This window comes from Phyllostomus discolor, chromosome 12 (genome assembly GCF_004126475.2).
Source record: "Phyllostomus discolor isolate MPI-MPIP mPhyDis1 chromosome 12, mPhyDis1.pri.v3, whole genome shotgun sequence".
Taxonomy (NCBI): Eukaryota; Metazoa; Chordata; class Mammalia; order Chiroptera; family Phyllostomidae; genus Phyllostomus; species Phyllostomus discolor.
Window position 1 is genome coordinate 5667894 of NC_040914.2, and position 25816 is coordinate 5693709.

Consider the following 25816-nt stretch of genomic DNA (forward strand, 5'->3'; position numbering starts at 1 on the left):
CGGGGGGGACTGGGCTGGGAGCGGGGTCAGCACCAGACCACTGGGGAGTGTAACTGTGGGCAAGGCAGCTTCCTGCTGCACGCCTGCATGTCCCCTGTTCAGCACTGGGGTCATCACGGCACCTCCCTCCTGGTGGATTGGAGGTGAGGCTGTGAGATGAACCCTGTAGCACCCCAGCAAGAGGATGCATTCGGGGACGCAGCAGCCCAGGTTCAGCCAGGCCTGGCCTTTCCTGCCTGAGTCACCTTGTGACCTGCCTGTACCTGCCATCCTGCTCTGTCCCTTAATGGCCCGTGAGGCATCAGTGAGTTGGGCCCCAGGGCCTAGCCTGGCACGAGGGGACTCACTCAGCGGCTGTAGCAGACTTAGCTGCTGACAAGACCCTTGTGCTGTCTGGCACGTCCAGTACCCTGAGACCTTGGGCCATCTCCTCTGCCTGAACCCGCCAGGTCTCCCCACAGTGACCCTGTCTCAGTGAACACTGCCCAGACACCGACAACCCAGTTGTATCTGCATCCGGCCCCCACTCCACATTCCCCATGGGGGTCTAATGGCGGCTCACACTCTGCTCCCCCCTCCCCCCCCATCCCACCCCCAGCCTTTCCCACCGCAGCGCCAGCCCCGGGGTCCTGACGTCACCCTGGCTTCTCCATCTCACACCCACATCCACTTTCGGGAAATACACTGGCTCCACCTACAGAGTAGGACCAGGATCTACCCGCTTGTCCCTCCACCGCCCACCTGGTCCTGTCCACCTCGCCTACCTCCTGGACCATTGCAGCAGCCTCCTCACTGACTCCCTGCCCCCCATGTGCCCTCCACCATCTGTCCCCCAAACAAAGCCAGAATGACCCTGTGAACAACTGCATTGGGTCCTGCCCCTCGCTGCTCGGAGACCTCCTGTGGCTGTGTCTCGCTTCGGAAGAGAAAAGTCCTTGTTGTAGCCCACGAGGCCCCACGCAGTCCAGCCCGGTCACCTCCTGGCCTCACCTCCCACTACTCTCTTTCTCTGACCTGGGCACGCGCCACCTCGGCGTGCCTCAAACATGCAGGCTCCTTCCTGCCTGGGGGCGCTTGCACTGGCTGTTGCATCTGCCTGGATGCTCTTCCCCCGACTGATCCCAGGCTCTGTCCTCCGCCGCCAGAGCTGTGTGCAGACACTGTCTCGGCGAGGCCTCCCTAGCACCCCGTTTAAAATCACGCCCACATAACTATCCAGCACTTCCCCCCCCACCCCCCGCTAGATGTTTCCCTGGCACTGGTCATCTGATAAGTATGGCATTTCTTTAGTTGTATATTAATGTTATAACAACTACATGATGTTACATCATCCTATATAAAATAACAAAATGTACTAATGTGTTTCTTTCACGTTGTCATTCTCACCCACCTCCCTGCCTGTGCTGTCCCCACCCAGCCACCATCTCAGCCTCCGAGCTCTCACTGGCTGATGGGCGGGACCGGCCGCTGCGACGCCTCGACCCCGGGATGATGCCACTGCCCGACACAGCTGCCGGCCTCGAGTGGTCCAGCCTGGTGAACGCAGCCAAGGCATACGAAGGTGAATGCCCTCCGCCCAGCCGCGCCAGCTCCCGCCAGCTTCTGTGCCTCACAGTCAGTGGGGCCCTCAGGGCTTGGAAGGGAGACACACTCGGGTTCCAGAGTTGGGGCGCGAGGCTCACGTCCTTCCCTGTCTCGCTGCACAGCCCTGGGCATCTTGATCCTCAGTTACTGCGTCTGCGAATCGGGGACACAATGGTGCCCACGGCCTGCAGCCGCAGTAGGGCTGCATGAAGCTGGGTGTGAACATGTCAGGCCCAGAGCGAGCCCTCGCCAGACAGTCCCTTCCGTTACCACCACAGTTACCACCACAGTTACCACCACAGGGCAAAACCGAAGCGATCCAAACTGTCTAGATCTGCTTTGCAAATAGCAGAAAATCCAAAATAACGACTTAAACGCGGCCAGGTTTTGCACAGGTGAAAATCCCTGGGCTGGGCTGCCTGGCACTGGTGTGGCACGTCCCCAGGGGCAGTGGACACAGCCCCTCACCCCCGCAGTGGGCTGCAAGGGTCCCGGACACGATGTCCAGCTCTGACCAGCAGGAGAGGGAAGGACACTTCCCAAAGCCACACGCTCCTCCTGTGCTGACTCGTGCTGGCCAGCGCCTCCCACACGACCACACCTGGCTGGTTGGGAGACGAGGCCACGTGCCCAGCTAAAATTTGGGATTTGCTGTCATGGAGAAAGAGGAAACTGATCAGAAGGGACAGCTGGCAGTCGGTGCCGTTTCTTTCCCGTGTGACCTTGGACAGGCCGCTGTACCTTTCTAACCCTTCATTTCCTCATCTCAAGTGGTGCTCGTGGTGATCCCTGACAGGCACAGACGTGTTCTTCTGAGCCACAGCTTAGCTCCCCCTCCTCCAAGAAGCCCTCCCTGGCATCCCCTAGTCTGGATCAGGTGCCTCCTCGGGGCTCCCACAGCCCTGGCCCCTCGGCCTTGCCCCGCATCCTTGCCCTGACCGCTCTGAGCCGTTGCCATCTAATGATGGGCGTACCTCCCCACATGGACCAGGAGGGCCAGGCCCGGGGCCGTCCATCACCACTAGGTGCCCAGCACGGACCTGGCACCGATGTGTTAATTCTTTCATTTTCCATGTTTGAGCCGGTCCACACCTAGCAGGTGGCCCTAGAGGAAACTTTCTTCTTCATTTGCTTCTATCCATCGCTTCATCCCATCCTGCAGCCTCCTCTGGCCACAGGATGAAGGCAGCCAGGCCTTGAGGGGGAGAGGGGTCGCAGCATATGAGGCCCAGCCTCTGCTCTGTCCTAGCCTTCCACTCAAGAACCACTGGGATCGCCCTGGATGGTGTGGGTCAGTGGACTGAGTGCTGGCCTGCAAACCAAAGGGCTGCCGGCTCGATTCCCAGTCAGGGCACATGCCTGGGTTGCAGGCCAGGTCCCCAGTAGGGGCATGCAAGAAGCAACCAGTTGATGTTTCTCTCCTCTTATGCTGCTGATGACTGTGACCCTCTGGAGGCCTGACAAGCTCAGTGGCAGGAAAGGGTTGCTTAGTGTTGCTTCCTGAAGGAGAAGACTCTGCAGCATTGACGACATCACCAGGCATCTCTGAGCCAGAACTTCATCACTTAGTCTGAGGGATGTATTGGATCCCCATTTACAGTTGAGGAAACTGAGGCTCAGCTGCCACAACGTCACCTAGCAAAATGGTACACTTTTCAGCTTGTGCAAGTGATTGTATGTCATAAAGACTTAACTTTATTTTTTAGAGAGGGGAAGGGAGGGAAAAAGAGGGAGAGAAACATCAGTGTGTGGTTGCCTCTCACATGCCCCCGACTGGGGACCTGGCCCGAAACCCAGGCATGTGCCCTGACGGGGAATCAAACCAGCGACTCTTTGGTTCGCAGGCCGGCACCCAATGCACTGAGCCACACCAGCCAGAGCTATTTTAAGTAAATTTACAATTTTGTGTTGGGCCGCATTCACGGCCATCCTGGGCTGCATGTGGGCCACAGGTTGGACCCCCTGGAAGGAAATGAGGGCTCGGGTGGAGAAGGAAAGCAAAGCACAGGCAGGAGGGGGAAGCAGAGTTATGCTGAAAGTCGTTGAAGCTGGCAGTGGGTTCCTGAGGAGGCACGGCACTGTTTTCACTGCTTTGGGGCAGATGTTCATAGAAAAATATTTTCAGAGAATAGGCGTTAAATCCAGGGTAGAAAATAACAGCTCCAAGGGATGTTATTTAGTGAATTGAGGGAATTTCAAGATGACTGAGTATTAGACAGTCATCCTGTATAAACGCTAGCGTTCTCGGGTGTGACAGTGTGTTGTGATGACACAGGAGAGTGTCCTTATGTCTGGACAAGCATAATGACCCACGTACAGGGGAAGCACCCGATAGTGGTAGTTTATTCTCAATAATAGGAAAAGTGTGTGCACACGCAGGGAGGTGGGGAGACAGGTCGGTGTGGCCGACTCCCTGGTTGTTGGATCTGAGGGGAGGGTGTGCAGGTTTTTAGCGTACTTCCTCTCCGAGCAGGAAGCCTCCCGTTGCCCGGAAGCTGCAGGAAGTTGCCCGGAAGCACCTTTGCTGCTCTGTTCCCAGCTGTGCCGTCCCCTCCTGTCACCCACAGGCAGGCCCTCCTGGGCTGCACGCCACCCTGTCTAGCAGCAGTGCCAGGCGCAGTGACCTGGCTGTTGTGGTGCACCAGGGCTGTCCCTGGTTCTTGCCATTACAGAGAAGTCCCCCGACAGGCTGTTTGAAATTGCCGGCACTCAGGCCCCACCGCAGAGCGAGTCGCGTGTCCATGGGGGCCCATGAGTGTTTGCTCTCGCTACCGGTCCCTGTGACTTCTTTCCTCTCATCAGCGTGTGTGACGCTCTGTGTCCCACATTGCTCCCCGCGGTTGCAGTCTCACCGATGCTCTCACACGTGGGCTGTAACGAGCCCTCCTGCACCATGTGTCACCCGGCTTCACCGCCTCCGCCATCGGCCGTTTCTTCCGCCTTTTATTTGTTGATGAAAGCAGAGAGTGTGCCAGGCTCTGTGTCGGGTTCCTTACTTCCTCACACTGCAGCGTAACTTGTGTGTCTCTCTCTCCTTTGAATTTTGTCTAAACTGGTCATTTGGTCTGCGGGCTTGCTCAGAATCACAGTGAGTTTTGTGTCCTTATCTGGTCCAGGGTTTTGACAAGAATTCATCCACAGTGCCTCTGACACTGGGAATGCGCGGAGGTTCGGGTGGGCGTGCACAGGGAGAGGCCTTGTGTGGGGAGGGGCTGGGGGCCCTGCTGACCCCGCTCCCCTCTCTCTCTCTGCCAGTGCAAAGAGCTGTGTCGCTCTTCTCACTCAACGACCCGGCTCTGAGCCCAGACATGCCGCCTGCACACAGTCCTGTCCACAGCCACCTGAGCCTGGAGAGAGGACCCCCGACCCCCAGGACCACCCCAACCATGAGGTGAGGTTTCCCTTGGAACACTGCGGGGCCTCGCCACCCAACTCCCTGCAGGTGGCGGGCCTGCGCAGCGAGAGAGGGACGCCCTGGTGAGTGACCGCCCTGCAGGCCACCGCACCACCCGTCTGCAGTAGTTGGGGAGCACCTCCCACAGAAGGATCCCAGTGAGGGATCCGTGCTGGGCCCAGCAGCAAGTGTGTAGGAGTCAGCCCTGCCCTCGTGGTGCCATGGACACGGCGCTGCAGTCCGCGTTCCCACAGTGGTGCACTTCCAGCTTTGACAGATGCTAAGCAGTGCCCCCCACTGCTCCTGGGCCTCCCCTCTGCATATTCCTAAAGTATGCAAATCTCCCCTGCTGGGCTGGGGTGGGGGCTGGAGTAATGAGACAGGACCCCTGCCCTCGGGGAGGCTTCCCAGGGAAGGGAGAGGATCAGGGACACAGGTCTGTCACTTTTGTCATCTCACATGTAGTGTAACATCTCTGACTTCTGTGTCTTGGCAAAAAATTAAAGAGGGAAAGTAGATGGAAATGGTAGGTTTGCAAGTCTGTGGGTGTAAACAGTGCATTTCACACTCGTGCACACACAACCCCCCCCCCCCCCCCGCAGGGTTCAGTGTACAACAGCCACGCACTGGACCTTGTGGGCAGTACAGGTGATTCTTCAGGGTCATTCTGACTCTTGCTATTGACCTCACACACTGGCTTCAGGACTTGGCCTCCCCCACACATGGCCGCACGACCTGGCGGTTACAAGCGGTGCCACCGTGGACACAGTGGGCACAGGCTGGGTGTGGAAATGGTAGAACGTGTGGACTCTGGGCACTCTCCTGCGTTCCCTTTGCCCCTGAACTGGTAACCTCCCCCACCTTTGTCTAAACTCCTCCTGCAGCTGCAGCTCCCCAGGATCCAGGACCATGGAGGGGGGTGAGGGGTGGGACAGCCAGGAGGGCCGAGTCCTCTCCCATTACCGGCTGAGACACTGGCCTCCCTTCGTCTGCTACAGCCCACCCCACTGCTGCGGCACCCACTAGATGTGAGTGTCCCGTGTGCCCAGTGGAGCCCCCTGCAGGAAGGGGCTGCCCTCTCTCCTCTACAGGAGTCAGGCAGGCCTGGGACGAGGGAACCTGCACAAAGAGAGAGCCACAGGCTGGGGTCCTGGATGCAACACCCCTGCCTGAGACTGAGTGTCCCCTCTTCCGGAGGATAACGACCCAGGGACCTCCCAGGCTGCGCTGGACCGGAGCTCCGTGAGGCCGAGGCCGAGCGCAGCACAGGCTGAGCTCCCAGTGACAGCGGGCCGTCATCGTCCCCAACCCCGGTTTTAGTGCCATCCACTCAGGTGTCTCGCGTGCTGGAACAGTGCCTGGGCCTGCCGGGAGTCTGCGGGGCGGGTCCCTAGCCTCGTGCCACATGAGGGGGTCACACACGGGAGGACTGTCTCCCGAGGCACATACGTGGTCCGCCGTCTGCAGAAGGCTCACTTCAGGGCAGGCAGCACGCACAGCCTCCTGCCCCACCCGCAGCGCTCGTGCTCCCGTGCTTGAAGGGGCCGGAGGAGGGCTGGCTGCTGGCTTCCCCCCAGACCTCCTCCTCCAGGCCCTCTCGGGTCTCCAGCAGGGAAAAACTCCCCAGAACCTCAGGAGCGAGGGGGCCTGACCCTGTTCCCTGTCTTTCCAGCGAGGAGCCACCCCTCGATCTGACAGGCAAGGTGTACCAGCTGGAAGCAATGCTGAAACAGCTGCACACAGACCTCCAGAAGGTAAGCGTTTTCCTATGCCACTTCCTAGATGCCTGGGGGCCAGCAAGGCGGAGGCACCTGTCCCCCACCCCTTCTGGGAGAAGCACCCAGCTTACAATGTAGCCATGAGTAAAGGCTGGTGAGCTCTCCGAAAGACTCACACATTCTTGGAGGAAGAATAAATTGGCCTAACCTTTTGGGGGGCAGTTGGACAATATTTATCAAAAATGTAATTACGTACCCTGTCGACCCAGCAATTCCACCTGTGGGAATTTGTCCAGCAGAGTCTCCCGCACGGGCACAGAGGGATCCGTGAGCACAGGTGTTCGTGCTGCACCGTGGGCCAAACAAAAAATCGGAGTGCTCCCATCACCACATCACAGGACGGTGGTGACGGGAATGACAGGCCACGGGGCAGCAGGACACTCTGCAGCCAGTTAAAGTAACCACGGAAATCTGTGTGCTTGTTAACATACAAAAGAAGTCCAGTAGCTTAAGTCACAAACTGAGCAAGCTGCAGAGCTATTTTCCAGAACTTCGTCATGCTTTTAAAAAACGTTCAACGTCCGTGGGTCAGAGGGCTGCCTAGAAGGCAACAGTCTGAATTGTTGGCTATATTTGTCTCCGGGGTGGAAAAGTGAGGAGAAATAAGGGCAGAGGAGACTTTTTCCTGTCCCATTACATACTTCTGGGTAAATGGCAGCATACAGTGTGAGTCTCCGGCACAGCAATCACAGGGCCCAGGTTCAGATCCCACCCCAGAGCCACAGGCTGGGGCGGCCCTGGACAAGCCGGCACCTGCAGGTGCCACGCTGTCCTGGGGGGGGTGGGTGGCTGAGGAGCGGCCGTGGAGCCCCACAGGCAGCCCTGCACCCCCCTCTCAGCTCTCTGCTTGCTGTCTGGGCTGGGTTTCCCAAAGACCTGGGGTGGCTGAGGGCGAATGAGGTGATGATAATTACAGTGATGTTAGTCAAACCATCACCTACGTCAAGCTATGATGTAGAAGCTTGACATGTGTGACCTCGGGGAAACCCCTCAGCCACCCCTTTCGGAGTCGAGGCAGCTGTGTCCCAGGGATGAAGTGGCTTGCCTGGGGCTAACCTGTCGGGCAGCAGAGTTGGGCTTTGCACTCTGGTAGCCCAGCTCTGCATCGCAGCCAAGCCAGGGCCCACGGGCCCCAGGCAGCACTCGGCTGATGCCTGGACCCCGACCTGCAGGAGAAGCAGGACAAGGCGGTGCTGCAGTCGGAGGTGGCCAGCCTGCGGCAGAACAACCAGCGGCTGCAGGAAGAGTCACAGGCCGCCAGCGAGCAGCTGCGCAAGTTCGCGGAGATCTTCTGCCGGGAGAAGAAGGAGCTGTGAGGCAGAGAGGCTGCTGTGCCCGCCCCTCCGCCTGGGCAGCAGTGGGGCTCGGGGGCGGGGCAGGTGCTCCCGCTATCCTGTCTCCCTTTGCTCAGCTACCAGTGGCAGGCGTGACCAGGGTAATCCAGCCAGGGCCCCACAGCACTCCCCATGGACACGAACACCTGAGGGAGGCCTCTCCAGGACTGTGAGCTGGGGTCTGCTCTTGGTCCTCCAGCCCCAACGGGCCACAGGGTCTCAGGCCTTCCTCTGAACGGCTCATCTCTGGTCCCTGGGGCCTGGGCCCTGTCCACCCTGCTCCTAGGGGCCCATCCTGCTGGGCCCTACTTAGCCTCTTCCTAGGACCAAGCCATCAGAAGCTGTAAAAAGGAGAGAGGGAGGGCAGGAGTGAATCTCCAAACCCCAATGCAGCAGGAGCTCACAAACCAAGTTTCTTCACCACGTACAAGAGCTGGGACCTGTGGGGCCCAGCCCCCTGCATGAGAAATCAGTGTGAAAACAGCCCATTCTTCCTACCCACCCCCTGCGCCCCGCCCCGGAGAGGTCAGGGCCCGTGTGCAAACAGGCCAGGGCTCTCGGTCCTTCATGCACTCACACCAGGAAGCACGGACATCATCTCCTCCCGACCCTGTATTTCCAAAAAGAGCCAGCAGCACTTTCTTAGAGCTTCAGTTATTTTCCTGGGGGTCCCAGGATGGAGAGGGGAAACCCCAGCATCCCAGAGTCAACTGCTGTAAGGGGAAACTGTGCGCACCACCCCTACAGTCTTCTGTCCGCCTCCCCCCCAGCAGAGGCTGCGGCACCCGAGCCCCTCCCCCTCAGGCTCCTGCCCCGCACGGCCCAGCAGCAGAGCCACGGCCTCTTCCAGGCACCAGAAGGGGCTCTTTGCAGCCCCCAGGTCATAGAGCTGGGGAGAAACAGCCTTCATCTCGTCTCTGCTTTAGTTTTCTCTTTGCCCGCCTGGCAGCCCCCAAGGCAGCGGAGACTGGGACACCACTGTGCTCCCGGGGGCCTCTGCTGCGCTGCTGCGCGACCCCGAGAGACGCTGCTTCTCTAAAGGCAATAAGGGGGCAGCTTGCCAGGCAGCAGGCTGGTGTGGTACTACGCTGCTCACCCAGGAAAGTTTCTTTTTTTCCTTTACAAACAAACAAAAAATATATATATATATATTTATTTTTTCATGTAGAGTTGTGCCAGAACAAGTCTGTATGGCCACAGTTTGTGGATCCCCCACCTCAAGCTGAGGGTCGAGGCCCGTGCCCCATGGGGTGGTGCTCAGCAGGAAGACTCAGAGGGACAGAGTCAGGCTGGGTGGGCGCGACTCCCCTTTCCAGGAAGCACCGCAGCAGGGAGACGGCGGGGCCTGGCTCAGAGGAGCGGCCCGGGCCGAGAGCCAGCACAGGGGGCCCCGTCCTTGTTCAGAGACCCCACTGCCTTCTCTTGGGGGCCAGAAACCTCAGGGAAGGGGGCCCTGGGGACTGCCCAGGGCACAGGCGTTCAGGGAGCGGGAGACAAGGACACGGACCGTGTCCCCTGCAGTCAGCCTCTGGCCCCTGGCAGCACTGCAGCCCTGTGACGGGGCCCGCACACCTGCCACCTCCTCACCCACGCCTGCTGAGCTGTGGGACACGTGGCCGCAGGCGGGCCTGCTGGGTCCTCAGCCCTGGCCAACTACTGTGATGTCTCTGTCCCTCGTCCCCGCCCGCTCTCTGGGCTCGGGCGGGCTCTCCGGGACCACCCTCCCCCTCCAGACCCCAGCCTGGAGCCTGCCCCGCCCCCTGAAGTTGTCGCCTCGTCTTCAGATCACTCAAACCGTTTCCGGGACCTGATCGTGTACCTTGAAAAATGTAAATTATGATTTGTGGTTTCGTTTTCTGTTGTTTTTTAAGAATCTCTGCAAAACAAATCTATTTAATATGAAGCTGGCGTTCTCTCTGACGGCTAAAGATGGCAACAGGGGTTTTTTCATATGTTGATTTGTTTCATTTGGATTTTTTATTCTTTGTCTTTTTTTTTCTATCCCTGTCTTGAGATTTTTCTGGCATGTTTCCGGAAGTTTCAGAGGAAATAAATGTTTCATAGAAATGGTTTGTGCGTTCACTAGCCGGGCAGCTGGCTGCCTGGAGTCGCCGGTGAGCACTGTGGCCGGGCGCCAGCCCTCCTCCTGCCCCCTGTGCCCTGACACTCAGCACACACACGTTCCTACCTGGGAACCAGGGAACACCAGCCTTGCAAGATTTGTTTTCCTTGAAACCCAAATGACAGCAATCCACCACTCAGAGTGTAAAGCCCTTTTTAAGTTAAAAAGAGGGAGATTCTACATCAGAAGTCATATTCTGAAGGCCTCAAAGCCAGGCCCAGCCCTCAAAGTTATGTTAGTTTTAGAGCAGTGGTCAACTTTCTAAAGTCTGGAGGTTGAACATAAAGAAAGCCAACTTTCCAGCTTGGTAAATCTGCCCTCCACAGCAAGACTCAGAGCTGAGGGCCTCCTTCAGCTGGGCTGGCGCCCCAGGCCTGCCCTGCCCGGCGCTGGCTTATCCGCACCCCTGCTTCCGGCCGGCCGATGGAGTAGCCTCCCTCTGCCAAGCGTCTGGTTGGTGGTCGGGGTGGAAAGCTGTCCCTGCTTCCAGGTCTGGGGAGCACAGAGAGTTGGGGGTGTTGGAGAGAGCTGTAACACCTCTTCTGTGACCTGCCCTGGTGAGCACCTGCAGTGCGACTCAAGGGTCACAGTCAAACTGATTTTCCAAATCTCAGAATCCCACGAGAAAACCCCAGTGTCTGGCCTGGATCGGAGAGGCAGCCCAGTCTCCGGCGGGGTGGCCAGGGGGCTGGGTCTTTTGGGGCCCCTGTGCCCATTTACCTGTCCTCGAGTTTTCCATCTCTACGCTCAAACCTGGTGCTTCTCTGACTCAGACCCTTCCCTCACCACACACAGAAAAATCTTTTTCCAAAACGGGTACATATCCTTTTTCCAGAGGAGGTAGACCAGCTATTTCCACATCTCCTAAAAATTCTAGTGTTCCAGACACTCTCCCTGTCCCCGCCCTTCTGGAGGCCCCGTCCTCAACCGAGCTGCCCTCCCCCACCAGGAAACGGTGGAACAAGCTGTTCTCACATCCTCTCCTGGCGCCCGCGACACACACCGACTTCCAACACCCCACAACTCCCATGCGCACACGCCAGCCCTCACTCCCGCCTGACGGGGCCCTGCTCGTCCCTTCCCCGTTTTCCTGGTTTCAGCTCCCACCTCATCCCCCCCCTTCCTCCCCCAGACCCCCTCCCCCTCCCACCCCATCTCTGGCCTCTCTCCACCCAATCTTTCTGAATCCCTTCATCTTTGGCTTTCTCAGGATTTTTTCTATTGTCCCCTTAAATTTTTTTTTGTACTTTCCTCCCATGCATCCTCTTCCATCTCCCTGTGTACTTGCCCTGAGACTCTGGCTGTTTGTGTCTCTCCCCGAAGTGCTGTTCCTCTTACTCTTTTTCTCCAAATGTCTGTGCCCTGGTTCTCTGCCTCCCTCATCAGATCTCTATTCTGCTTCTCTCCACATCACTGTCTACTTCCTCCTCCTGTTTCTCCCCATGTGTCTCTTTTTTTATTAATATTCCTTCCTTCCCCACTAAACCTCCCTCTCTTCTCTCCCCCCGTAATTCCTGTGGCTCTTTCTTCTGATTCTCTGTAAGTCTGTGGTTCTCACATGTGCGTCTCTCCTGTCTCTCCCTCCTGTCCCGGATCCTTCTCCTCACCCCACCTCCCCAAATCTCGGCCTCTCTCCGAGTGTCTGTGTCCTGTCCCTGTCATTCTCTACCTGTTCCCCTGCACTCTTGGCCGCACACAGGGAGCCCCAGGGGATGTGCGGTGCTGGGACAAGGTGCTTGGGGCACCCTGCCCTCGACCCCAGCCCAGGAGGGGCTGCCAGTCTTCATCTTCTCATCCTTTCCCTTCCCCCAGCCCCCAGCTCCCGCCTTCCTCCTCTCTGCTTTCTGCTGCAGCTGCAGCAGTCCGTTGCCAGGGCAACCACAGCTGGCTGGGCGGGAGCCCCCTCCACCCCATCCCCCTTCTCCTTTCAGCCTGGGCAGGGAGGAGGTGGGACAAAGCCAGAGAAAGGCGGGGTGCAGGGGGGAGGTGGAGGTAGGGGCCAGCTCCAGCTGTTGACCTCAGCTGCTTCTCCCCACAACGAGGCCCCAGCTCCCCTTCTTGGTGACGCCCCAAACCAGCCTGGAGAAGGAGTTAGTCGTGGCAGAGGGGTCAGGCCCAGTTTAATACACAGAACAAGTTAATTCACAGCAGAGGCAGGCAATAAAGGAGACTCGTTTACAAGGGGGGGGCATGCCTGGATTGGGAGAGACCCCCCCAAACCCACAACCTCACCCACTTGCAGTCTCAATTCCCTTTTTTTTTAAACCCGAACAACAAACACACACAACCACAAGAAACAACCACCCCCCCTCACTACCTCCAAAATGGCCAGCGAGGGGGGCAGGGGGTAGCCCGGCCTGGCCGGTGGGGAATGGCAGGGGGTGGGGGTGGGGAACTAGTCCAGTTGCAGAGTCTGTGCTTCTCGTCCCAGCAGGCGCCGGGCAAGGGCCCACCTGCCCCACCAGCAACACCTGTGGCTGTGGCAGGCGGGTGGGGCTCTCAGGGAGGGGCAGGAACGGGAACAGAGTTTAAAACCATGGTTCACATCATGCAGTATCCACGGTGGGCACCAAGAGGGAAGGAGGGGTGGACACCACACCCACCTGCCCTAGGCAAGAGCGGGTGTGGCGCCCACCTGGGGCTGGGGAGGCAGGGGAGCTGCAGCTTCAGCACTGGGGGAAGGGGCAGCCAGGCGAGAAGCTGGCGTAGACTGGTGCCCTGTGGACTCGCTCAGCAGTGCCCCTCGACCCAGCCAGGCCTTATAGGACTCTTTGTATATATTAATTTCTTTTTTCTTTTTTTTAAAAACTTTTTGACTTTTTCTTTAGAAAAAGGCTGGGTTCGGACCGCCGGCCGGCATCCACCGCCCCTCGTGCCCGCCCAGAGGCGGGGTATGGCTTTGAGGGGAGCAGAAGCCCCTGGTGCCCATTTGCCAAGGGAGGGGGAAGGAGGGGGGGAGCCCTGCTGGGCCCGGCAAACATTCCACTGGCACAGAGGGAAGGGGGTGGCCCAGCCCCCTCTCGGGCTCCCCGCTCCCCCTCCCACTGTGGGGCATTAAGGACGAGGAGAGAGTAGAGGAGCTCCGAGAGGCAGGTGGGCAAGCACCACCTCAGAGGTCCAGGTGGGCCAGAGACAGGCCTAGGTGAGCGTGATGTAGGCAGAGGCCTTCTCCTTCAGGTGCCGAAGACAGAGATGACAGCTCCAGCTCCCTGTGGGGGTGGCCAGAGGACAGGGAGTTGGGCCCCAGTCCGGGGAGGGCTGTCCAGCCCCTCCCGTCCAGGGGGCAGGGCCTCCTCTCACCTTCTGGGGGCTCTGCCATGGGGGGGCTCAGGCAGTACATGTGGTAGCCACGGTCGCAGTCATCACAAAACAGCAGCTGGTCCTGGGGGGTGAGACCTGCCCAGCTGGCACCCTGGGGGCACGGGCACCAGAGACGGGGTGGGGGGCTGGGGCAGGGGCAGGTCACAGGGGCTGGGGAGGTGGGTCCTTCCACAGAAAGGGCTCCCAGAGGTCTCTGCGCCACGGAATCTTTGCAAAACCTTGCTCGAGCACAACACCCCTGAGCACTGTCAGTTTGCAATCTGTGGCCTGGGCTTCGTTAGACTTGGTGGAACACTTAAAATGATGTGAAACAGCCTGCTACCAGCTCTGGAAACAATGGACAGGGGTTGAGGCCCCAGCGGTACCATCTCCCTAGCTGGCTGACCGTGGGCACATCATTCCCCCTCTCTGTGAAGTGGGAATACAGGCACCTACCTCAGAGGGTGGTTGGGAAGAGTCAGGGAGATGAAGAGTATTAAGTGCCGGGCTCAATGAATGGCCACTAACAATAGTAATAATACAGGTTACTAGTGGTCACCAGGGAGGGGGTTCCAGAGAAAGGCTTTAGGCCCAATTGGCAAAGGCGGAGGTGCCAGGTGGGGAGGCCGCCTGGGCCATGTCCCGGGGCAGGGGGCCGGCAGGTGGGCGGGGGGCGGGGGGGGACTCACGTCGTTCTCCGAGGTGCCACACAGGCTGCAGGACTTGCACTCGATGCACTGCCAGCGGTAGGTCCGCACGGCAGCCGTCATGTTCACCGTGAACTGTAAACACGAGGGGTGTCCTGGGGGCGGAGGGGCAGGGATGCAGTTAGGGGTCATTACGCCCCTGGTAATTACTGACCCAGGGGAAGAAATGACTCCACCCTTTCCCCCGGCTCCTATGGCTGCTGAGCTGCTGTGGTCCACGGCCTGACCCCGCCCTGCCCAGGGTGCCCGGCGACCTCCTGCAGGCAGTGCTGCTGTGGCAGTCAGTCTTCTACTCGGCCACCATGGCAACCACACTCTGCTCCCCAGCACACCATGGCAACCACATTCCATTACCCATAGTGCTGTGGCAACCACTTCCTACCACCCACAACACTGGGCAGCCACATTCTGTTAACCACATAACGTGACAACCACATCCTCCCAGTCACGATGCCATGGCAACCACCATCCACAGTGCGGGGGCGCCCCGGGGTTCCCTGCAACCCAAGCCCATTACAAAACTGTTCATAGCAGTACCGTGCGGTGCCAGTCCACTAGTCACCCCCCAGTGCCACAGTTACACTCTGCCCCACCCAAGTGCCACGACAGTCGTATTCTGCTACCCATGACACCATAACCACAATTCATTACCCACTAGGTGAAGCAACCATCGTCTGCTACCCACAGGTCCACCGTGGGAAACCGCATCTGTTAACCACAACTCCACGGCAAGCGCCCTCTGTTACCCACAGAACCCAGGCAGTAGCGATCCATCGCTCACCACCTCGGCCCACTACCCACCGTGTCTCGGCGACCAGCTCTCCCCACACCCCACCAGGACAAGCACAGGCCACGACACACAGTGCCAAGACAACCGCATCCCATTATTCCCAGAGCCTCCCTGGCCCCACACAGCTTCCCACAGCCCTCAGCAGCCGAGTCAGCCCCACCAGCCCTGTTCTCCGCAGTGCCCCCAAGACACTCTGGGTCGCCCCCCCATCCTCACTCCTCTGCCTCCCGTCCTCCAGGCCCGGACTCCTGGGGTCCTCTCCACCCTGGCCCCAGAAACCTCAGGTGGGGTCATCACCTGATCGCCCGCAGTCAGCACAGGAGATGAGGTCCTCAGGACACCCCGTCTTCTTGGAGCCACCCAGGCAGAAGTCGCAGTAGCCATTGGGAATGACGGTGCCATCAGGCCCCTTCTTGGCTGAAAGACAGCAGGCGGGGTTGGCATGGGCAGGTGGGGACCCCAGTTGAAGGCTGCTGCAGAAGCAGGGCAGAGGGAGGCATCCCTACCTGTGTGCTTCCTCTGTGCCTCGGGGACCCAGGCCAATTCTTTGTAAAACTCTGGGGGTGGGGGGGACAGAGAGAGGGACTCTCATCATAGGCAAGTCTCCACCCTGCCCCCAGCCTCCACCCCTCAGAGGAGGACCCCTAGGTCTTGGCTTGGGGGAGGTGGGGACAGACAGTAGCTACCCTGAGCTGTGGCCAGTAGCAGAAGAGATTGGGGGATCCAAATAATTCTCATCAGGATCCCCCAATTCCTTTGTTGTCAAGTAACGTGTCCTCTTTATTGGGTAAAAACTTGGCAAATACGGCTTCAGGAAGAGTCCCCTGCTCCCCCGGGCGAACATGTCTTCTTTCAGACAGCCAGCCACCCCCAACTGAGTCCCGACCAGATAAAAATTGGGCAGAGACCACTGGCCCAGATCTGGTATGGAAACATTCGGAAAGGAAAGTCTGAACGCAGAGACGCCTGGGTGCAGTGGGGAGAAGATAAAGAGACAGCCCTCTCCCACCAAGGGATGGGTGTGAAGACGCTTTCTCCACTGGCAGAGCTTCCCTCCAGGCCCCCCCATCCTTCCGCTGTCACGGTGGCATAGGATTGGCAAGGGCCGTCACCGAGGGCTCCCAGGCCACAGGCCCTGCCCCTCCACCAAAGCTTAGCAGAGAAGGGAGAAAGGGAGGCAGGGAGGAGGGGAGTCATCTATCACCCCCCTCCCTAAGCTCTAATTGAAACAATAAATCAGACCCAGAAATATTACGCCCTGCCGGGAGGGGGGGGAGAGAGAGAGAGAGAGGGAGGGGGAGAGAGAGAGAGAGAGAGAGAGAGAGAGAGAGAGAGAGAGAGAGAGAGATGGTTGGTTGCCATGGCAACCCCAGAGCCAGCTTCCCCATGGTTGGTGGGGGGAGGGGACCACTAAGCTGGAGATTTTCCAGAAATGTCTAACGTGCCCCCTCCGTCCCAGATTCCTAGCCCCCGTTCTCAGGGCCCCTCCCCAACCCACAGCCGCTGGCCTGCTCACGTTTATGGTTGTTTTTCCGGTGGAAGGGCAGGGCGTGGCGCTCCGTGTTCTCCTCCCCCTCCTCCTCAGCCAGGTGGGTGTGGGTGTAGTGGTAGCTGAGCCCCGGCCGGTTCTTATACCGTTTCCCACAGACTGGAGAGCAGAGCAGCAGGGAGGGCGGGTGAGCCCTCCCCAGCCTCCCTCAGTTCTGGCCTCCGGGCTCACACCTCCCCCTCTGCCAGAGGCCTGAGCATCCCCCGACCAGGGCCCCGAACAGAAGGGGGCCCAGGAGGGGACAGGTCACTGTGCCCCACTCTCTCTCTCCCCCTCTTCAGAAGGACTCACTATCACAGACATACGGCTTGTCTCGGTCCTCCAGGGAAGCGGTGTCCTGCCGTTTCCGGAGACCCCCGATGCCGTACGCCTGCAGGAAGAGTTAGGAGTGAGGGGCCTAAACAGGGAAGGAACCGGAAGAGATCTCATTGTCTGGGCCCCAAAGCTGCATCACAGCTCAGCCACTTTCTAACTGAGGGCCTTCAGGACTCCAGCCCCTCTCAGGCTCGGCTTCCTCTGTGCGGCGCACAGGTGTGAAGACGGTTCTAGCCACCTTACAACCTCTGGTTTGCAGATGGTTTAATATAGCCGAGCCTCGGCCTTCTCATCTGTGAAATGCGTATACGGTCCCCCCAGCTGTTCTGAGGGTTCAGTGAGGTCCAGGTGGGGCAGGTCTGATCGCTGTGCCCGCTTGGGAAAGGGGACGGGCGAGGGGAGGGGAGATGGGGAGATACCTTTCCTTTGGCCCTGTTTTTCCTCCTGGGAATGTCATCCTCCAAGTCTTCCACCTCGAGATCATGTGGAAACTCCAGCAGCTGCTGTTTCTGGGCACCAGGAGAACGGAGAGTGGAGTCAAGAAAACGTGGGGCCCTGTTCTGCTTTGGGGGGCTCTGTGCAGAGCTGGGGAGGGGGTGGCAGGGCAAGTCAGGAGGTCTTCCAAAGAGATGAGGCGTGGGAGGATGAAGACTAAGATGCCAGAAAGCCCTACGGAGCCAGGGGAGGTTTCGGACCAGGGGCGAGATGCGCCAGGGCGGGAGGTAGGGGCAGGGGGCAGAGAGCTGGGGCCCCTGAGGGCGGGCCTACCTGGCAGTCCATAATGGCCTCCTCCTCCTTCAGCTCCATCTTCTTCTCCCCTGTCTCAGCACACAGGAGAGCCTCCAGGACTGGTCCTTCAGGGAGGCCTCCCTCCTTCTTCAGGGGTGCCTCACAGTCTGGGGACAAGGCCAGGATGGAGAGTCAAGTGGGCAAGTTGTCCCTGGAGGACTCCTCAAACTGCCCGGGTTGGGGAACCATGCTCGCTGAGGAAGGGAAGAGGCTTTTCCACTGTCCACCAGCAGCAGACACAAAGATTCAACTACACATGGTGAGAAGGACGCTGGGGAAGACACAGCCAGACCCTCAGATTCTCCAGGACACACAGGAGGGGACACAGCGGACCGTTGTATGAACCTAGATATATGGAGAGACCCCAGCCAGCCCCTGACTCACACCCAGACACACATGGAGACACACAGACATTCACACAGGACACACATGGGCACACACAGGAGAGGTAGACAGATCATTTGCAACAGTCAGACAAAGGAAGAGATACACCCAGACACTCAGATGCGCCCAGACACATGGAGGAGACACAGGCAGACCCCTGGATGCACCCAGAGACACTCAGAAGTAGATTCTTAGACCATCGGACCCTGTTATATACCTGGACACGCACAGGAGAGATACAGACAGTTCTGAGGCAGTCAGACACACCCAGGAAGACACAGCCAGGCAGACAACTGGACCCACACAGACCCTCGGATGGACGGGGAAGAGAGACAGCCAGTGACTCGGATAGTCCTGGACACATTTAAGTGATAAGGCCAGACATTCTAGTGGATCAACACACCTGGGCAGAAACACACCTCATCCACCAGATGTGAAGGGAAGAGAACCTCCCAGACCTTCCAAGTACTTGGGCACTCCATGCAAGAGGCAGCCGGACACCCTGATATACCACACACACACACACACACACACTCTGAAATAAGCCTTCTAATACACTTGGGAACACCTGGAAGGAGACTCAGACACACGTATGTACACAATCCACTACAAATAGCAAGTGTTACAGTCCAATACTCGGACACATCCAGGCTGCTCAAGCACCCAGAGGAAGAAACAGAGCCAGACACCAACACATCCCAGATGACAAGGGAAGAGATACAAAGGCTGGATACACCCAGACACCGTAACACATACTACTCTGCTCTCAAATACACCTGGGCCCAAGTAGAAGATACCAACCAAAGCTCAGTCACTCAGGGAAAACCCGAGTATCCCTGGAGGACACACGGGCAGACACGTGGCCAGCCACTCAGACACTAGCTGGGGGGCGGGGAGGGGGGGGTGACGGCTCAGACGCACTCGCGCACTGCCTCACAGCGCTGTTGCTGGGGGAGCATGTGGAAGCCACCCCTGGCACAGACAGCTCCACCCACCGATCTTGTACTCGCAGGGCCTGAGTCTGGGGTCCTCCAGGATGTTGAGTCTCCGTTTCTTTCTCCAACAGCGGGCAGGGTACGTGTAGATCTGTCCCGGGGCCAAACCTGGAGCGAAGTAGGCTGTAAGGCTGGGGCTGCGAGGCTCCCTGCCTCGCCTCACCCTGCCCCTGCTCTCGCCCTTGCCCTCCCAGCAGTACCTGGTCCGCGGTGGGTCTTCTCCATCCAGATGTAGCAGTTGTTCTGGGCCACACCAGTCTGTGAATCGAGGAAGGGCAGGCGTAGGCTGCGCTCAGCGCACAGGCGCGCGTTGTAGCTGCGGCAGTGCTCGATGGCTTCGCGGTAGAAGTCTTCACCTAGGCTGTGAGGGGCGGTGAGCAGGCGGGCGGCTGTCAGCAAGGGCAGGAGCGCCAGGTGGCGCAGGACCCCTCCCCTCAGTCAGGAATGGGTGGGCTGACACTTCCAACCTCACTTCTCCCCTCCCGTGGCTCCTGGACTCAGGACTGAGGCCTGGGACTGAAGCAGGCCTCAAGCCAATGAGTAGGTATACACAATACATAAACAAACAAAAATACACCAGGACCCGTCCGTATGTGCACATACCCAAACACACAACTCAAACAAATCACACATAGTGACACTGCCTCACACACAAAGAGAGACATATCCCAAGACTCACAAAGGAGAAACAGATACATCTCACATGTGTGCATGTACATATACCCACTGAAAAACAAATATCCCAAGTCACACAGTGTAGAAACAGATAGCACATATACCCATGCATAAATGTGCACCACGTATCCAAAGACACAACATAACAAATCACCCACACAAAGACACACGATGTGCAAACAGACAGATCAGACACACCACTCCACACATATACACACTTAAGCATCCAAACACACAGACACACAAGTGTTGAAGGGATGTTAAAGCAAACATATGCACTTACACATATATCCAAAGACACAACACAAACAAATCACACACACACACACTATACAAAGAAATCATACAGATTCGCCCAGGATACACACACATTCACAAAATATACAATATAGAAACCAACATCTAAAATACTGCATATTCAATCACACAAAGACACATACATATACGATATAGAAACAGATATATCTACCCATATTCACATGAAAACTTACACATAGATACATGTGTACCTACAGACCCAAAGACAGAACACAAATGATGCACAGTTTCAAAGGACATGTACATACACTCAAAGACCCAAATGCCCAAAGATACCTAGTGTAGAATAAAAGAAACGAAACACATCTCCACACACACATCCCCTCAAAACACACAACACAAACAAGTGACACTCTATATCCCAAGACAAAGGCAGTGTGGGCTTCACTCAAGTTTACCAAGGTTTCCGCACCGCCCCCCACCCCGGCCATTTCCATTTCACCAGCTCCCCTACCCAGGGGTCGCAGGGCGGGACATGACCCCTGCCCAGAAGAGGGCTCGAGGAGGACTCTTGAGTTCCCCACACCCTCCGATCCTCCAGGAGTAGCGCATCGGACCCCGTTCTTGCCAGAGACCCAGACTCACACACTCGCACCCCTGCGCAGCCGAGCCCACAGTGACAGCCCCCTAGACACCCCATCGGCCCCACCCCCAGCTGCCACACACACACACACACACCAGCGCAGACCCGCGCGCGCGCCCTCTCCCGCCTCCCGTTGGCCGGTATCACCTCAGGGGGCCGGGGATGACTGTGGCCATCTTGCTCCCCCGGTCCTGCCCCCAGCAGGTCCCCGCCGGGCCGGTCCTCCCAGCGCTCAGGCGGGCGCGGAGGCCGCCCATCCATTCATTCCCGGGGGGCGGGAGCATGGGGATCACAGCCAATCAGGACGGTGGGGCGGGCCCGCCCGGGCCAGGCTGGGAGTCGTAGTCCAGGCCTGGCGGCTGGCGGGTCCACGCTGGGGAAGGGGTGCAGAGGTGGGGCCCACGCAGCACGCAGAGTCGCTCACACACGCTCACTCACACATCCGGTCTCACAGACGTACACTCACACGCACACCTGGGCTCGCCCACCTACGCATGGCCATTTACACACAAATCACACGTATACTCACTGCCGCCCACGTAGACTCACGCACACTCTACTCCCACACCCCACATACATACATTTACACTCACACACACTACAGTGCCAGGAGACGTGGAGACACCGTGCAGGTGCCCACACAAACGTCCCACCAACATCGCCGTGCTCACGCAGACGCTGGCTCACCAACACTGTCCCCTCCCCAGCTCCACTCCCCAGTTCCTCCTAGCTCCAGAGAACCCAACCTTACTCTGTCCCCCTCGAGGCTGTCATTCTCACAGTGACCCCGCCCAACCTGTTCAACCCTTTTGCAGGCCTGACAGCAGCAGGGCTAGTTAGGAGCTATATCCATACCTCCTAGGTTCAAATCCTGACTTTGTTACTTGGTGGCCGTGTGACCTTAGGCAAATGGTTTACTCTTTCACGGTCTCAATTTCCTCATTAGGGTGATGCCTCATTGGGTTGTTGTGAGGATTAAATGGGTAAATATAAGTAAATTGTTTTAAAAGGTACCTGCTTGCCTTGGCTGGTGTGGCTCAGTGGACTGAGCACCAGCTTGAGAACCAAAGGGTCGCCAGTCAGGGCACATGCCTGGGCTGCAGGCCAGGTTCCTAGCAAGGGGCATATGAGAGGCAACCACATATTGATGTCTCTCTCCCTCTCTTTCTCCCTCCTTTCCTTTCTCTCTAAAAATAAATAATTAATATCTTTTTTAAAAAGAAATGTTTACAAAAAAGATACCTGCTCAATAAATTCATTCATCCCACCAAGAGAATCTGTACTAAGCTAGAAAATGGTAATATTATTACCATTAGAAAGACTAATGCTTGGCACATAGTAAATGTTCAATAAATATTGAATGAATGAATAAATACACTGAACACCCACCATGTCCTGGACACAGTTCTAAGTCTTTACAGGGACTAACTCACTTAGTGCTCGTAATGACCCTCCTGGGTGACACTGTTATTACCCTCTTTTTCCAGATGGGGGCTCTGAGGCACAGGGAGGTTCAGTTACATGCTCTCCGCTCGAGGGGATGTTTGAAGGTACGACTGAGGGAAGGATTCACTTCCCCAGATGTCTGTGTCCCCAGGTGGCCCTTACCACCTTCTCTCTCCCACTGTTACCCACAATGACTCTACCCTACGGGATCCCCAGTGAGTGAGCTGACTCACCTGGTCACACACACTTACTCAGTTTCTCCATGCACACACCTACAGCCCTCCTAGTCCAAAGTTTGTGGTCAGATTGGAGCCTCTGACTGGATGAAAACACCCACCAGTGTCTTGTCCATCAGGGAGCTCTCCAGCAGACAGAGGAGGCACACCAGCCTTCACCTCTTTTGTTACTGGACACCCTCACCCCCACCCCTACGAGAGAAACCCCCTCAGGCCTTGCATCCCATGTCACTTCTACACACACACACACACACACATACACACAGCCCTCTAGTCTAAGACCCCTTCCACAAACTCTCCCCATCTGCCCCAGGTAAGGCCTTGAGGGCAGGGTCTCTGCCTCGCATCTGGCCCAGAGATGTGACAAGGAAGAGGTCAGGGGTGCTGCTGGAAGCCCACACTCGCTTTGGCCTCCAGGCCCCTTTACTGGCCGACCCATGTGTCATCCACAGTAAGCCCTGCCCCTGACCCAACAGCTCAGTTCAGAGGGCAGGTGCCCTTGCCACCTTCCTTTCTCACCTGCCACCACCTCACAGATCCCCAACGAAGCACACCTCTAACACTTCCTCCCCACACCTCCACCGTCAGAAACCCTGGCTTGCTCCTGCTCCCCTCCCCAGCCCTCGAACCCATTTGATCAATTTGGAGCCTTAGTGTAAACACTCCATTTGACCCACAGACCTCCATGGTCACTTGGAGAGGGGTCTCCCTCCCTTTTCTTCCCCCTCACCACCTTCACAGACCCCCCTCCCACACCCAAACTCCCAGTTCTTCCCCTTGCCCAATCCACCTGTCCGCCTCCCCCTGCACCGGCACTCTGTGGGAAACCAGACCACAGATGAAATCAATACTGATACTACTACCACCAATCACTGCATTTAGTCACAGTCAGGCTCTGCACTAAGAGCTCTACAAATATCAAACGGCCCCGTGAGGTAATTAGAACTGTTGGTTCCCCAGTTCACAGATGGTAATACTGAGGCTGGGAGAGGGGAGAATTAATAGTTCAAGCTGGAGTTTGAATGCAGGCAATCAGAGTTTCTGAGGACTACACCCTCCAGCCTCCCACTCCCAAGAAGGTGAGACTGGTATATTCTTTCAGGAGTCCCTACCCTCACCCCTGCAGACCCGTCCAAAGGTGACAGCAAAGGAGGGTGCTGGCACTGCCACCTCAATTCTGACTCTGGCCTCCAGGTCTCTGCCCTGGGCTGCCCAGGGCACATCCTCCCCAGGGTCAGGGCAGGGTCAGAGTGAGGAGGCCTGTATATCGGTGTATAGATCCACAAAAGACACTGGTACAGGGTCCCAGCCCCTTGGGAGATATCCCTCATAGGGGAGACATCTGTCTGGGTGTAAGACTTAGGGAAGCTGAAAGGTGTCCGACTCCGTCACACACTATCTCACACTGACCCGAGCCCTGCTCGGGCCCTGCAAGCCCTCTTTTGCTCACTGCAAAGCCTCAAGTGTAGGCACGTGCCTAAGAGCCCCCGCCCCCCACCTCTCCCAATTTCTCCCCTCCAAAACCAGAGCAACTGGGGGCCTTAGGTCCAGTCACTGGGCACAGTCCTTGAAGCGGTGGGGGGGGGGGGGGCCCTCCCCTCTCCTCACCCCCAGCTCACATTGCTCAAGGTCAAGGCAACGAGGGCAAGGGGTTTGGAGAAGGGTGAGGGAGGTAACCCTAGCCCCTTTGTGCGGCGCCGCAGGCGCTTGCCCTGGGTCTCCTCCTCCGGGCCGGGAAGACGGGAGGGGAGTGCGCGCTCGCCAGCCGGGGAGGGAGAACTGGAGCGGCCGCGCGCGCCTGTCACTCCGGCCCGAAGTCAACGCCTGGGAAAGGGGGTGGGGAGCTCTGGACCTTGGAGTGCAGGGTCCCGACGAGGGAGGGAAGCATAGAGGGAAAGAGAGAGGTGGAGAGATCGAGGATGGCTAGGAGAGGGGAGTTGTGGGAGGGAGCTAGGCGCGAACCCAGACGTCCTGGTTCCCAGACAGGGGGCCCGGAAGGAAGCTAACGCAAGGAAGAGGGACTCGAACAGGGAGAAAGGGAGGGAGCCCTCGGAGACTCAGGGCGCTCTCAGCATCCTCTCCAGAAGCACTTGGTACCCAAGAGGATGGGAGATGCTCGAGTTAGGTGCATAAGTGATGGGAGAGGGAAGAATTCCACGGTCTAAGCTGACTGGGGCATCGGCGCTTCTAGGTACTGAAGACTCGGGGAGGAATATAAGGAGACAACAGAGATCTACCCGGGAACCCCCGACGTCTCGACTCTCATCCTACGGCCGCGTGGCCAGAGAAAGAGGGAGAAAAACGTGCTTTGATGAGGGAGAAAAGGGGTGGTGAAGACCCTGGAGACTGAGGTCTGGATTTAGGAGTGTGTACTCCCAGACCAAGAGACAGGAAGGAGAGCTGGAGGCGAAGGAGAGGGAAGCCCCTACCCCCACTCTGGGTGGGGGAACGGCCTCCGCCACTCCCCAGCCCGCGCCACATTCCTTCACTGACAGCGACAAAGAAGGAGAGCCCCCGGTGACTCTGATGGGGCTCGCCACCCCAACCCCAGGGGCCGACAGGGGTTGGTGGGCCCCCAGGGAGTATGGGGGCGCGCTAGGGTGGGGGCTTTATTCAACTACCATCCACGCACTGCATCCCCTCCCCAGCGAGGGCAGGGGAAGGGCGAAGAGATGGAGGGACGTGGGCGGCGGGAACACTCACGACTTGAGTGGGTTCTGAATGGCGGTGGCCATGGCCCGCTCAGCTGGGCCGCCTCCGGCCGGGGGCGCCGCTGCAGCCGCGCGCGGGCCCAGCCCGGCCTGCGCCGCCCGCTCTGCCGCCCAGTGCGTTACGATTTCATTCATTCTTGGGGCTGCGGCGCGAGCGGAGCGGGGCGGGCCGGGGGCGGGGCTCGACCAATCCCCGCGCCTTCCGGCGCACGACGGGACGTGGAGTCTAGGGGCGTGCGGCGGCGCCCGAAGGCACCCCTGGCCAGACTACACGTCCCAGGGGGCGTCAGGAGGACCGCGCGCCCATTGGCCGCTGGGGATACAGGGCGGGGCTCGCCCCAGAGCATCCTTCCCTCCTCCCTGGGGTGCTCCATTCCTAGCTAGGGCTGTCTATCCTCCAGGCACCGCAGGCGAGGGAGCAGGTCGTCCCTGGCTTCTGGGTCTCCCCAGGGTGTGTCGTGGATTCTTGTCTATGCCTGGTTTGTCTGGGTGCCTCTTCTGTATAAGCCAGACTGTGAACCAGCATGAGGAGTTAACCAACGCCTTTGTTCATTAATTGTATCAGCTCTGTGCCAAGCACCCTTCTAGGCCCTGGGACAGAGCAGTGAGCAAAGTCGCTGCCCTCACAGCGCTGTAAAGAAAGATAGATTATAAACCAAAAATAAATAAGATCATTTTAGAGAGTGATAAATGCCATAGAGAAAGGGGCAGCCTCTCTGAGGAGGTGACATTTAAGCTGAGACCTGAAAAATTGCCAACCATGCAATATAAGGTGAAGGGGAACAAGCTTGGCATACTCAGTGATC

At 58.1% G+C, this 25816-nt stretch overlaps 2 protein-coding genes across 14 annotated transcripts in view; one reads left to right on the top strand and one right to left on the bottom strand.

Annotated features, from left to right (window-relative positions):
- SIPA1L3 (signal induced proliferation associated 1 like 3) overlaps positions 1 to 10157 on the top strand; it is a 244966-nt gene extending 234809 nt beyond the window's left edge. For all 8 annotated transcript variants that reach the window (XM_036012983.1, XM_028529115.2, XM_036012982.1 and 5 more), the window contains 4 exons: positions 1418 to 1561; positions 4840 to 4975; positions 6651 to 6732; positions 7929 to 10157. In XM_036012983.1, the coding sequence (XP_035868876.1) occupies positions 1418 to 1561; positions 4840 to 4975; positions 6651 to 6732; positions 7929 to 8072 (506 nt within the window). In that variant the 3' untranslated portion in view covers positions 8073 to 10157. The remainder of the gene's footprint in view (positions 1 to 1417; positions 1562 to 4839; positions 4976 to 6650; positions 6733 to 7928) is intronic.
- Positions 10158 to 12307: 2150 nt separating this feature from the next.
- On the bottom strand, positions 12308 to 25100 carry DPF1 (double PHD fingers 1). 6 transcript variants are annotated; one of them, XM_028529538.2, is made up of 12 exons: positions 25003 to 25100; positions 19242 to 19402; positions 19042 to 19149; positions 17642 to 17769; positions 17293 to 17382; positions 16850 to 16928; positions 16526 to 16657; positions 15516 to 15566; positions 15307 to 15426; positions 14202 to 14314; positions 13513 to 13594; positions 12308 to 13421 (listed from the first exon to the last, which is right to left on the bottom strand). In XM_028529538.2, the coding sequence occupies exons 1-12, from the start codon at positions 25032 to 25034 to the stop codon at positions 13351 to 13353; spliced, it is 1167 nt and encodes a 388-aa protein (XP_028385339.1). In that variant the 5' UTR covers positions 25035 to 25100; the 3' UTR covers positions 12308 to 13350. The 6 variants fall into 6 exon arrangements, with proteins under 6 accessions (XP_028385339.1, XP_028385341.2, XP_028385340.2 ...); XM_028529540.2 differs by lacking the exon at positions 25003 to 25100 and adding an exon at positions 20765 to 20949 and having other exon boundaries at positions 13513 to 13624; XM_028529539.2 differs by lacking the exon at positions 25003 to 25100 and adding an exon at positions 20765 to 20942.
- Between the last annotated feature and the right edge of the window lie 716 nt (positions 25101 to 25816).

Bases quoted from the DNA above. Each gene is read 5' to 3' on its own strand.
- DPF1 (XM_028529540.2), bottom strand. From the start codon at position 20,901: ATGCTCCCGCCCCCCGGGAATGAATGGATGGGCGGCCTCCGCGCCCGC. The intron at 14,315-15,306 runs GTGATGACCCCA...CTCCGCCCCCAG, and splicing joins TGCTGACTGCGGGCGATCAG to GACACCCCTCGTGTTTACAG. The intron at 13,625-14,201 runs GTGAGTCCCCCC...CCGTGCCCCCAG, and splicing joins GTGGCACCTCGGAGAACGAC to GGTGCCAGCTGGGCAGGTCT.